Source organism: Coenobita brevimanus, chromosome 29 (genome assembly GCF_032717465.1).
Source record: "Coenobita brevimanus isolate Jiangsu-jjx chromosome 29, ASM3271746v2, whole genome shotgun sequence".
NCBI lineage: Eukaryota > Metazoa > Arthropoda > Malacostraca > Decapoda > Coenobitidae > Coenobita > Coenobita brevimanus.
The window spans coordinates 35,776,426-35,790,980 of NC_136982.1; the positions used below are offsets into that span (position 1 = coordinate 35,776,426).

General features: G+C 41.4%; 1 protein-coding gene across 1 annotated transcript in view; it reads left to right on the top strand.

Moving 5' to 3' along the window:
* Positions 1–14,555, top strand: part of cac (calcium voltage-gated channel subunit cacophony) — a 2,326,612-nt gene that overhangs the window by 439,252 nt on the left and 1,872,805 nt on the right. Inside the window, exon 13 of the mRNA XM_080268748.1 lies at positions 11,194–11,309. Coding sequence (XP_080124874.1) covers positions 11,194–11,309 — 116 coding nt within the window. The remainder of the gene's footprint in view (positions 1–11,193; positions 11,310–14,555) is intronic.

Below are 14,555 nucleotides of genomic sequence, written 5' to 3' on the forward strand. Positions count from 1 at the left end.
TAACCAAATTTTGGTGCCTGGTGGTTTAGTGAGTAATTACAGCACTCCAATTGGATTGAGCCAGTGAAGGTTTATATCCAAGGGATGGTTGGGGTATATTGCTCACGTAATGCCACTCGGATGAGTGAGGCTGGTCACTCTCATCTTACACCTACCGCAAATTGACTTGGGACCTACACACAGAATTGCTATGGGAGAGTTGTCTTTCTTTGCTTTGTGTTTCCACCTCTACCAAGTGAATTTTTTGGGCAAGAAGTAACTGGCATATCCCCTGGTGTTGGCGGGAGGTGGTGAAACACTCAGCACGTCAGTGCTTGCTCAGAAGCGAGAGTGGGAGTATGTGTTCCCGTTGCTCCGAGCTTGCACCTCCCTCTTTTTTAGCATGCATTACTGTTTACCCTGTTATTTTCCTAGAATCGAGTTGTCATGCCTGGAAAGTACTGCTCAAGGGATGAGAGGGTCCGTATCATTGCGTGGAGGCAAGATAATGTCCCTGTCAACACGATTTGTGGACATATTGGATGCGCAAAGTTGACCGTCATGAAGATTCTTGTCTCAGAGCGCGGCCTGGCACCTGCTGGCTGATGTCATACCAGAGCACAAACATGGCGGTGGAAAGAAAACGACGACTTCCAGAGGTACAGATATGCTTCTGAAGAGGGAAGTAATCAAGAGTCCTTGACTGACAGCAGCAGAATTGAAGAGAATGTATCCCCAGCTGTTACAAGACGTCTCAGTTTGAACTATCCAACACCAGTCGAGCAGGGCAGTACTCCCGAGGTGGATGGAAAGCTGATGACAAGGAGTGCTGGAGCTCCCGTTTCATCAGCCCTCAGGACTAGTTCCTGACCATCCCCCTTTGCTGAACTTTTTCAGTGTCTCAGTTACACAGAGAGTAGGCCAGCATGCTCTCCAGTACAAATTTCTCTATCTATCTTCACCAAACTACATGCACAGTACACACTACACTTCCTATTCAAAATTTACGAAAATGGCGTCAATTCACCTAGCCTCGGAGTCCCCAGGGGGGGGGACCATAAATGCCCCCGCCATCTGCCCCTCTCCCGGTGACGACTCGAAGTGCCTGGAACCACTGTCTGACTCTCTTCTTCTTCATTTCTGCAACATTCGCGGCCTTTCATCTAACTTTCGCTCTGTTGAGCACCACCTCTCCTCCTCTAAACCTCACCTTCTTTTTCTAACGGAGACTCAGCTGTCTGAGGCAACTGACAGCAAACCCTTTTCTGTATCCTCCTACTTTCTCTATACTCATTTCAAAGCCAAAGGTGGCTGTTGTGTATACATACGCAACGACTTATCTTGCTCTCGTGTTCCTGAACTTGATTCTTCTGAATTCTCCACTCTCTGGCTTCGGCTTTCCTGTCATTCTCTGACTAAATATATCTGTGCTGTTTACTTATCCCCTAATTCTACTGACTATCAAAAATTCTTCGACTATCTTACTTCTACGATGGAACACATTCTGTCCATTTCTCCTTTCTCTGAAATCTCCATTCTTGGAGATTTCAATGTTCACCACCACCTTTGGCTCTCCTCTCCTTTCACGGATCCACCTGGTGAACAAGCCTACATCTTTTCTATCCTTAATGACCTAGAGCAGCTTGTACAGCACCCTACCCGTATCCCTGACTGCCTTGGAGAGAGCTCCAACATACTTGACCTCTTCCTCACAACTAATCCTTCTGCTTACTCTGTTAATCTTTTCTCTCCGTTGGGCTCCTCCGATCACAACCTTATTACCTTAACCTGTCCTATCGCTCCAGTACGGCCTGCGGACCCTCCAGGGAAACGTCGTCTCTGGCATTTTGGAGCTGCGGACTGGGAGGCCCTCAGGCAGTACTTCTTTGATTTTCCCTGGAATAATTATTGCTTCCATGGCCGTGAGCCATCTGAGTGTGCCTTGCGCATTACGGAGGTTATTCTCTCGGGCATGGAAGCATACATTCCTTTCTCATATCCTTTGACTAACGCAAGAAAGCCTTGGTTTAATCACGCTTGTTCTAATGCTGTCCGCAACAAGGAGAAGGCCTACAAAAGGTACCGGAGCCAACCCACCCCTGAATCACATAATCTTTACGTTTCTGCCCGGAATCGTGCTAAGTCTGTTCTTCGCTCTACTAAAAATAATTTCATCCATACTAAATGCTCTCAACTCTCCAACTCGAATTCTTCCCGCTCCTTCTGGCACCTTGCCAAAAATCTTTCTAACAACTTTACCTCATCATCCTTCCCTCCTCTTTTCTACTCTGATGGTTCTGTAGCTATTTCTTCTACTGATAAAGCAGATCTCTTCACACAGACTTTCTCCTCCAATTCCACCTTAGACGATTCCGGTGCTGTTCCTCCATCACTTCCCCCTTCTGACTTCCTCATGGCTGACATTAAAATTTCTTCAGTTGATGTATTTTCTGCCATTACTGGCCTCAGTACTAACAAGGCATATGGGCCTGATGGGGTCCCTCCTGTTGTTCTCAAAAACTGTGCTTCTGTGCTTACACCCTGCCTAGGCAAACTATTTCGCCTTTGTCTGTCAACTTGTACCTTTCCTTCTTGCTGGAAGTTTGCTCTCATTCAGCCAGTCCCAAAGAAGGGTGACCACTCCCAACCCTCCAACTATCGTCCAATTGCTTTAACGTCCTGTATTTCAAAAGTTTTCGAGTCAATTCTTAATAAAAAAATTTTAAGGCATCTTTCCTATCACAACCTTCTTTCCGATCGTCAGTATGGGTTCCGTCAGGGATGCTCCACTGGCGATCTTCTCACCTACCTTTCAGACTCCTGGTCATCCTCCTTTCGGGACTTTGGCGAAAGCTTTGCCATTGCACTTGACATCTCAAAGGCTTTCGATCGAGTCTGGCATAAATCTTTAATTTCCAAACTGCCCTCCTACGGTTTCTATCCTTCTATCTGTACCTTCATCGCTAGCTTCCTTTCTGGTCGTTCTATAGCTGCTGTCGTAGACGGCCATCGTTCTTCTCCTAGATCTATCAACAGTGGTGTTCCTCAGGGCTCTGTCCTATCACCAACTCTCTTCCTTTTATTCATCAATGATCTTTTAAGCTGTACATCTAACCCTATCCACTCATACGCTGATGACTCCACCCTTCACCTTTCCATTCGGTTCCCGCAACGCCCATCTCAACAGTTACTTCAAGAAACAAGGGATGAGGCTATGGCACACCTAATGTCTGACTTGGCTCATATCTCTGACTGGGGTAAAAATAATATGGTTGTCTTTAATGCTTCTAAGACTCAGTTCTTACACCTATCAACCCGACAAAATCTTCCACAGGTATACCCACTAATGTTTAATAATATTCAGCTTAATCCTGCATCATCCTTGAACATGCTTGGGGTTTCATTTACTCGGGACTTATCTTGGAAAGATCATATTACATCTCTTGTAAAATCGGCTTCCAAGAGATTGGGTGTGCTAAGCCGACTCCGCTCTTTCTTTACCCCTGCACAATTGTTGACTCTATACAGGGGTTTTATCCGCCCCTGTGTGGAGTACAACTCTCATGTGTGGGGAGGCTCCCCACATACAGCTCTTCTCAATAGGGTGGAGTCAAAGGCTTTTCGTCTCATTAACTCTCCTCCTCTTACTGACTCCCTTCAACCTCTGTCTCTTCGCCGCACTGTTGCATCTTTATCTCTTTTCTATCGCTACTTTAATGGTCACTGCTCCTCTGAACTGTCTGCTTGCATTCCTCCACCTCTACGACGGGCGCGTAGCACCCGTCTGGCAGCAAACTCTCATCCCTTTTCTGTCCAACTCTCTAATGCAAGAGTTAACCGTTACTCCCAGTCTTTCATTCATGCAACAGGTCAGCTCTGGAACTGTCTCCCTCTGTCTGTATTTCCTGCTGCCTATGATCTCCAGTCTTTCAAACGCAGTGTGTCCAGGCATCTCAAAATGATCGGATCTTGAATTTGGCTCTCTATTGTATTTTGTTTTTCTCTTGGAGGGAACTGTTACTGCGGGCTCATGGCCTTTGGTTCCTTCTTCCTCGCATAAAAAAAAAAAAAAAAACTTGCAGAAGGAGCTGGGTTTGCCAAGCCGCATCGCAGCCAAGAAACCGCTTCTCACTGACCGCATGAAGAAGCAGCACACTTTGTTTGCCAAGAAGTGTGCACACTGGACATCGGATGAATGGAGAAAAGTTATGTTTTCCGATGAAAGCACATTTCAAATGTTCCAGGTGCGTTCTGCTATGGTTCGTCGCCCTGCTTCCCGTACTCAGTATGACCCTGCTTACACGGTGATGACTGTTATGCACCCATAATCAGTAATGTTATGGAGGTGTTTCTCAGGTGAAATGGGAAGGGGAGGCCTCTACTTTCTTCCTAAGAACTTGATGATGAATGGTGGCCTGTACATTCTAGTTCTGAAAGATCTATCTGTCTATTGCCAGACGCCATAATCCCGTATGGGGTGGCCATTTGACTCTGAGTTATTTGTTTTACAGGGAGGGGCACTAACCCTTCACCAACCCACTTGACACATAGGGAGCACGTATGGTTTGGTTATATGGTTACCACCCAGCATTGTAAATGGTTTCTTGGCTTACAGGAAACCATTTGGCTTGTCACTCAGTATAAAGGCACCTGTAACGGAAAGAAAAGCATTAAGTAGTGACAGGAAAGAGAGGAGGGCAGGCACAGAAAAAGAATGATAAAGGCTAAGGAAGAAGTAGGCAGCACTACATCAAGTGAGTGGATGATGGTCACCACCACCTACCTTCATTTGTTAAACTTTTTTTGCTATTCGTGGGTGCAAGGCTTGGTGGATGAGTTTGGGAGAGTGTGTAAGAAATGGAATCTAAAGGTGAACGTAGGGAAGAGTAAAGTGATGGTCTTTGAGAGAGGTGAAGTCAGTGAATGTACAGCGAGGTTGGATGGTGAGGAATTGGAAAATGTGAGTACGTTTAAGTGCTTGGGTAGTGTGATGAGTAAGGATGGAGGTTTGGAGGGTGAAGTGGTTGAAAGGGTACAGCAGGGAAGAAAGGTTGCTGGTTCTTTGAAAGCAGTGATAAGAAACAAGGAAGTGAGCATGGAAGTGAAAAAGTTACTACATTACAGTATTGTGATACCAACTCTAACGTACGGAAGTGAAGCTTGGATGTTGTTGGAAGGACATAAGTCAAGAGTGAGAGCAGTGGAAATGAGTTATTTAAGAGGAGCCTGTGGAGTCACATGGAGAGACAGGCTGACGAATGAGGATATAAAGGAGCGTTGTGGTGTGGATGTGGATGTGATAGGAAGTGTTATGAGGAACACACTGAGGTGGTTTGGACATGTGGAGAGGATGGAGGGTGAAAGACTGACAAAGAGAGTGTATATGTGTGAGGTGGAGGGGGGAAGAGGGAGGGGGAGGCTGAGGATGAGATGGAGGGATGGGGTGGAGAGGTGTATGAGAGAGGGGGATGTGAGCTGGGAGCAGGGCAGTGAAATGGCAGGGGACAGGGCGACGTGGAGGCGATTTGTTTGTGGCCACCCCAAATGGGATTGAGGCGTCTGGCAATAGATAGATAGATAGGGTGCGACTTTTTCATGCACGATTCAGCTCCATATCACAAGTCAAGAAGGGTGACAAAATGGCTTCAGGATAATCAGATTGAGGTCCTTGACCAACCTGGCAACAGTCCGGATCTATATCCGATAGAAATCTGCTGGACAGAGATGAAGAAAATCATAGCAGAGAAGAAGAAACCCAATCTGGACAACCTCAAGACTGAACTGACAAACTTTTGGTGCAAAGAAATGTCCTTAGATTACTTAAGAGATCTAAGTGCTTACGTGCCAAAACTCATTCAACTGGTCCTGAAAAACAAGGGAAACATGATTGCATATTAATGAATGGCATTTCATGAAAAAACATTGTGATATACTGTGATTTCTGTGTTTTTTAATACCTTGTGGGGGGAGGCCCCTAAGTCATTTTGCGGTAGCTGTAAATGTTAGGACCAACTTGCCTAGCCCCGGGCTCCTATGCTCCTCATGGGGTGATGTAGGATTGGCTGATGATGATGGTAGTATTGTCGTACTGGTTCCTTGCATGTTGTCCAATACATACCTGCTGACAAGTCTTTACTTCAGGCAACACATCCTAAGCAGGAATATATTAAATATAAACCAAAAACCTACAAATGAACCCATAATTGTGAAGATTATGCTATAAATAAATAATTTCATACTTTTGACAAGTAAGAAATTATGCACTAATTGACTCATATCTGTTGTGCTGCTTTCTGTTATAATACAGGTCATCAGTTATGCAATGTTTATGACACTATTTTAAAAAGGATTTTGGGCTGTCATGTTTTTTGACATGAGTTTTACAATAGCTTCTTAAATTTTAAAGGATGCTTGTGTAATGTCTATATAATACAACTAACCTACAAATATTTTTTTCTCTTTTCTGTTATCCCAGTAGCCAGGGCTACCAGAAGTTGAGTAGGCATTTGCAGCTAGCCTACACGCCATATTTGGGCGCTATCACATATGCGTTAACATAGCCTACTGTCTCGCTGTCTGTTTCCTCTACACCAGGACTTGTATTAACTATATGTACTAATTCATATAGTTGCTCTACCTCTTTTTGCTATTTATTACCAACAAGTATTGGAACTACAACCCAGGATTAATATTAGCACGACGGGAGAGTAGAGAAGGTATTTGCTTGAGAACAATTTTTGAATTTTGAACTGTACATAGTACTATCACACACCACGACTAAGTTTGGACTAAAGATACCAAGAAATCTTACAGTAGATGAGGTAATGAAGGGCATGGTGTAGACTTAGACTGTGACTCTGTGTAGTAGTGGTGGGAAAAACATTCAAGCCTTCATAGGACCCCAGAACCACCTTGTTCCAAACGTCTGAATTCCCGCAAAAGTCAGTGACTGTTGTCCATATGCGTGCAGTAACAACTTTACTTAGTTTTGTTATCAGTGTTGTTGAGGTTTATCTCTAATAATTTAAAAGGCACATACGGTATTTATCATTAAAGATATCATTACATTAATCTTTATCTGTATAATCTGGTATCTTACAAAAATTGAGGGTTTTGGTAGGAATTCAAAGTCAATTTGCCACACGTTCAAACACAATGGGGATTGACCAACCAGCTCCCGAGAGCATCGTGCAGTGTTACCAATTCCACCCGTCCTCAGCTGGCAAGATCAGTGCACCAGATTCCCTGAAACCGACTTTGGAACATCATTGAATACAAGGTCCTGGGGGGAGGGGGGATTAGGATTATGATTGGAGAGTTGAGAGGAAGGATAGGACTGGAATGTATTGGTGCTGTGAAAAGGAAGGGTAGATTGAAATGGTGTGGGGATGTTGAGAAGGATGACAGTTGGGTGAGGTAGGTGAGAAATGTGAACGCTGGGGTTAGGGTGGTTGCATCAGGCAGACTGAGAAAGACCCAGGACAGGGTCATAGAATGTCAGGTCAGGGATAGGAGACTGAATAGGGAAGCTGCCTGAGGTCAAGCAACGTTGAGAGCTGCCATTAGGTGACCAAGTCTGACACGTTCAATCATGTTGGAGCCTTTGTAAATGAAATGATACTATGTTACCGCACTTGGGGCTTTTTGTTTTGTTTTTTATTCCTTTTAAGTCATTTGACACCTCAGGAGTCAGGAGGCTTGTAACTCAACATTCCATTTGCCAGTAGTACAGAGAAGTAAAAGATTTTTCCTAACATATCAGAAGTTAAGTTGATGCTGTAACCAATACTGTACTAATAATATTTAAAAGAAAATACTCTGAAGTTTTTGAGTTTTAGAAATGTGATGGTAGTTAATTAGAGGTGGTCAGGTTGATATGCTCAACTTGGCTTGCATCTATACCCATCAGGAGGTTGTCATTATTATAAGGGTAGTCAGCCTTGGAGCACTTGTGTGTAGGTTGCCCACCATCTTCACTGTGCACTTTGCATTCTTGGAATTTTTATTTATTTATTTATTTATTCATTTTTACATCAGCGGTAAATTTATCTCACTTGTACAACAGTATTTTGGTCCTGTACACTTTCCATAGCAGTTGTTTTTGCTGGTGACATTATTGCCTGTCACCTTGTTTAGCCTGGCAGTGGCCTTCCTGTATCTTACCTTAGGGTTGAATGTAGTGCCTCCTTTTTGTTTGGGATCAAGCTAATTATGCTCACTGCAGTTGAATGTGATGGATTTGCATCATCCAAGACCTCCATAGCCCTTGGCCATGATAATTTGGCCTAGGCTTACACTGTAGATGAGACTGAATCAGCTAAGACAATTGAAACTTGTTGGGTTTTCATTTGCATTATTGTGTTTTTGGTAGGATCTCTCGTTCATGATGGTCATAACGATTGGTGTACTGTATTTATATACTTATATTATGTAGTAGCATACTTCATTCAGGAAAATGCCATGAAAGTACTGTGTAATTGCTGAACTGATTATGCATTAGCATTATGTGGAATGTTATTCCCAGGAATCCCTGAAATATTGGTGCTGAAGCTTAACTTTCTGATCTGAAGGAGGCACATATTTAGCCTTCATTGACCTTCTTCACCACAGGTGGTCTTGAATAAAACTATCCTAAAGTAGCAAAAACAAGATGAAATTATGTCCCTGAATTGAAGTGGTTGGTGACGATGGTAAGGTGTGGTGTTAGTACTATCTTATTGGTATGTCAAATATATATATACTGCATACATGGAGCCATGTCTGTATATGTTCATTGTGTAGGATTGTGTAATGCCTGATCCTGAGTTTCCACTGATTGTGCAGTACTTGAAGTCTAACATATACAGATGATATTAACTCTCTATACACTGGGCTAGCATGCTTGACAGTTAAGCCAGCCAGCCACCTGGCAACCCACCCAAGTGTTACCCCTGACCAGCATATGTGATATTCATCTCAATTTGCCAGAACAGTGGTCTGCATGTTTGCAGTACTTTAAATTACTGAAAGTAAAAGGAAGTACTGTATCTTATAATAAGCAGAAGTCCCTATTCCTGAATTGGAAGCTGAGAGGCTGTGGTGTAGCAGTCAAGCTTTCTGGCATTGAATATAACTAAGAATGAATGAGGTTTTGTAGTCTGATTCAGAGTTTAGTGGATATTTGTTACCGGTAGCAGTTTTGTTTGGAAGTTATCCCTCTTCACTAGAGTAATGTCCCTTTCTGTAATTTTAATCAGAGTACCACTTTATGATTTTATCCAGTTGAATATAACTTAGTGATTGCAATTGCCTAATAGGCAATTCTTGGTAGGTGGGGGTGCTCACCATCCACTCACTCGATGTGCTGTTCTCAGGTGTCTGCCCTTTCCTCTCCTCCATCATTCTTTCCTTCTATCCTCTTCTGTCTTTCTTTCCTCCATTCTTTCCCTGTCCTTCTGCCTACAAGTGACTTTACACTCAATCTTCTGTCTTACTTTCCGTCACTTTTTCTTCTTCCTTCTGCCTGTGGGTGATCCTACACTGAGTGACAAGCCAAATGGTTTCCTGTACACCAGGACACCATTTACTACGCTGGTTGGTAATATCACCAAATGTTGGCACCAGGTGGTTTAGTGGGTAATTATGGTGCTCCAGTCGAATTGAGCCAGTGAAGGTTTATATCCAGGTGGTGGTTGGGGTTTATTGCTCATGTAACGCCACTCAGGGATGAGTGAGGTTGGTCACTCTCATCTTAAATGTCAGAACCAACTTGCCTAGCCCTGGGCTCCTACGCTCCTACGCTCCTCATGGGGCATTGTAGGATTGGATGATGAATGAATGAATATAACTAAGATTGAATGAGGTTTTGTAGTCTGATTCAGAGTTTAGTGGATATTTGTTAGCAGTTTTGTTTGAAAGTTAGGCCCCTTCATTAGAGTGATGTCCTTTTCCGTAATTTTAATCAGAGTACCACTTTTTGATTTTATTCAGTTGAATATAACTACAAATGAATGAGGTTTTGTAGTCTGATTCAGAGTTTAGTGGATATTTGTTAGCAGTTTTGTTTGAAAGTTAGCCCCCTTCACTAATGTCCCTTTTCATAATTTTAATCAGAGTAGCACTTTATGATTTTATTCAGTAATCTTTGTTAGTGACTGCAATTGGTTAATAGGCTATATCTTGCCTCTCCAAATTGAAAAGTTCCCCCTAAGCTGAACAAAGTTATCCAGTGATATTAAAAAATATAAGAGATGACATAGCTAATACAAATGAATTGGGCAGTACATTCTGGTACCATGATGAGTATGAAAGTAAGAATGTTGCTGGTAGTTTCTACATGTACACCTTCCAGTTCATAATTGTGCTTAAATGAAGAAGTACCTTGTGGCATATTAAAGATTTTGGGAAAACCTTAGTCCCAAGTAGGCAATTTATTTAGGTTCTCCTGTAAATGTATGCTAGTAAGTCTTCCTTTTCACCTTCAATGACTAGATTGTATGATATATTGAAGAAATGAAAATTTCCCATTGTTTTCCTCTTCCCCAGTATTTTCCCATAATCATATACTTATTATTCCTACCCTTGTCTTTACTGCATTGAAATATGCAGTATTTATGGTAACAGATTATCTTCCAGCATGTGTTTGGGAGTTGTATGCAGGGAATATATGTGCCTGATAGGGAGAATGCAGCCAAGATTACCTATGAAATCCAGTTGTTCCTTATATAATATGATAGTCTGCACTAAAAGGAAAGAAAATGAAAATTTTTCATGATTATGTCCTTGCCAGCCATCCCCCCGAGACTCTTACCTTCCATATCTTATAAATGTCATATCAATACAAGGGGAAAATAATAAATAGCATTGCTAAGTATACAGTGCAGTTTTGTTCATCTTTCAGCTCTCAGCTTCCCACAGTGTACCACTTGAATGAAGGAGTGTCGTGTGCTGCCAGCTCAGAGCACTTCTTGTTCTGTTTGCTATTCAGATTTTTGGGGTTGACCACCCCTCCAGGATTAAGGCATCTGTATCTATATTTGTCTGTCAATCTGTGACTATATCTTTATCTGTATGTCTGTCTCTCTATCTGCATCTTTTTAATAGGCAAAAATCATTCCCTTGCCCTAAGGTACTGATGCATAAAAGTAGTGATGCTTCTTTGATCTGTTTATCATATGTAACTGGCATGTAAAGTAATGCTTGTGATCCTACCCTTTATACTTCTTTTCCTTGCAGTGAATTTGCTAAGGAGAGAGAGAGAGTAGAAAATAGACAAGAATTTTTAAAACTTAGAAGACAGCAGCAATTAGAAAGAGAATTAAATGGTTATGTGGAGTGGATATGTAAAGCAGGTATGTAATGTAAACCTTGTTACCCCCTGACCCCAGTGGTATCAGTTACTTGGCACTTGCGACTGGCCATGCAGTGGTGCACAGTTATACAATAAATGTGTACCAGTGCATGGCTAACCAGTTGATAACTGCAGCCCACATACCACAGGAGTGGATTTTTGGTGAAACTGTTGTACAGTGCTGTACAGTAATTTCTCTTGCAATGACATACCCCTGTTAGTATGTACATGGAAGTCATATTGTAAAGAAGCTTTTAATGCTGTCAGATTGATTATGGACTACCCAACCAGTAAACTGTAATGTGTATCTTGAATTGTTTCGAGTAGACTTGCAACATATATCCTGGAAATTGGCCTGAAAATTTGAATATAAAATATTTTTGGTGGAATAATTGCTAAACTAGAGCAGATATCAGCTGGAAATTTTTGTTTCTTATTTTAGCTTGCCCTGTTCCATATAACACCCATAAAGCAGTTTTTTGGTGATATATATATATATATATATATATATATATATATATATATAATATATATATATGTGTGTGTACAGTATGTATGTAGCCTCTGTGGCACAGTGGTAAAGTGTGCATTTTTGTACATGGAAGAATGAGGGTTCGCGTCCCGCCAGGGTAGTAAACTTTGGGAGTGTTCTTCTGGCCACGTACTGCTTTGGCACGCACAAGGGGTGCTGTGGCTGAACCAGTGTTGCATACAATTAAGTATGCTTGCACCCAGTTGGCTTGCGCAGGCCGATTACACTTGGTTCACAGACTACACATACATCCAAAGCCACTCCAACACTGCAGTTACACTTGCAAGCACTTCTCACCCTATATACAATCTTTACCAGACAGCCTAAGCCACCAGGTAGAGATACATGTATAGGCTGTATCGTCCCCACTTCGGTAGGGATAGGCTGGTCCTGCAGTCGACACTCAAACAGCTGATGATGATGATGTGTATATATATATATATAAAAAATCCCTAAGCAAACATGTAACTTTAGGACACTGTAGCAGTAAAACTGCAGCACATATCAGCCTAAAAATTTATGCACATGTACTTCACGTCCTCTAGGAACCAGTATGATAAAAAAAAATTATTTGCAGAATGATTATTTTTATTATTATTATTATTATTATTATTATTATTATTATTATTGTTATTATTATTATTATTATTAACAATATATTATTATTATTATCCTCCTCCTCCTCCTCCTCCTCCTCCTCCTCCTCCTCCTCCTCCTCGAGGAGTGTAGGAGACTTGGGTTAGGCAAGTTATTATTATTATTATTATTATTATTATTATTATTATTATTATACAGCTCTCACCATACCTTGGCCCAGATATCAACCCCTTTACAAGTTATTGCACATAGTTCAGTGATAGAAAAAGATGATAAAACAACTCTTCATTTTTTCCACAGCACTTCCTCTTGACTTGCAGTATATTCCATTGCTAATCTATTGTTACAACGCATCATTCAAGTGGAGAGATGGCAATTTTAGGCCAGGTTATACAGTAGTAGTTTTTTTTTTTTTTTTTTTTCTAAATTATAGTCTTGATAGATTTGTCAAAAGTTCCATTATCTGCATTGAAGTTCTGTCAGTGTTGATTTGGATGCAGTTGAACACTGGTGCATATATTCATAAGGAATACATTATAATTATTATTACCACTACTACTTTCATCACAGTATGGAGCTGCCTGCTTGGAAATTATTGTTGTATTAATACTGTCAGTAATTAGCAAAGTATACTTAATTTGTATTTTGAGTGAAGTACTGTCCTAGGTTTCCATAGTCTGATTGACTGAGAGATAGGAATATGAATTATGCACACTGTCAGATGTCACATATAAAATAAGATTTCAGATTTACCTCTAATGTATCTACATTAACCAAGGTTACCCTGACCCATTTGTGCCTGTTTATCAGAGATTTATTGACCTTAGTGCCTGAATAGGTAAGTATCCCATATTACAGTAAAAGTCCTCTCATTCGGCAACTGGTCTTACGGTATTTCTGGTCTTTCAGCGGTTTTCATACAAAGTCCCATTACAAAAGTTCTGTGCTCTTCAGGCACATATGCTGAGCTGATCGACACCCACGTTGGGGTCGCCAGCTTGTTGCTGGTACCTGTCCATGTGCCCATAGTTGCCAATTTGGCACTGTTGACTCTTGATCTAGCACTTTTCATAATAATTTAGCACCAAAAAATTTATATTTTCTTCTATGTCTAGTGCATTTTGAAGTCCAATTTAGTGTGAAAATTTGAACAGTTCACCTATAGCGTAGCACATGTTAAAGTTGAGCTTAGTGCTTTTGAAGATTTCTTGCTGACAATGCATGCGATGTTGACCACCGTGACTCGTGAGTGTCTGGCTTTGTGAGTGGGACTTTTCAAAAGTTTGGAAACTTTGTCTTGCTATTTTATGGCGTACAGCCATTGTCATAAATAATGATCTATCCTCTGGTATCCCTTGCCTCAGGCTGGCTCCTGTATGTGCGGCAGGTCACACTGGAGTAAGAGGGGCTGAGAGGGAGGGGTCAGAGAGAGAAGGAAAAGTGGGTGGGAGGATGAGTGATGTTGTGGGGGTGGGGTGAGGGAGGGGAGGGGAGGGTAGGCTGGGAAGGGAGAATTAAATGTGAAGTGGTGGTCTCACTATTTGTAAATTTCCTTTCATTCATGGCACGATGTAAAAGAATTACTATTGGTAGATAATGCTGCATTACACCTTGTATAGCGACATCAGATAATAATTTTGAGAATGGTGATATCATGGGCTGGCTCTTGAGAGAAATATACTGACGTGACAGAGCAAACATTAGTGTGGAGCCAGATATTTGTATTTATCCATGTATTCTGACATCGGACGCAAAATGGAATCTGGATGGCTTTGATTAACATAATGTTTGTGTAAGTAATGTCCTCTACCCTTACATGTAATTAATTATTGGAACTAAATATCATATACATCCTTTGACATGGCTGTGTCCACAGTAAATCCGATCATCCATTCGGTACACTACCTCTGTACTGTCAGTATCATGTCAACTCTTAATGGCATCTCTATGTGAAAAGGCTGTTGAAAATAATTGTGGATAAAAGGGTAAATAAATTTGATGTCTGTGCACTTGGGTGGATATAATAATGATATCTCTCATAATCTGTTAGAAGGAAAATTAAACCAAATTCTACACAAACTCCCTAAATATATCTATGTCATTGTTTACCGACATGGG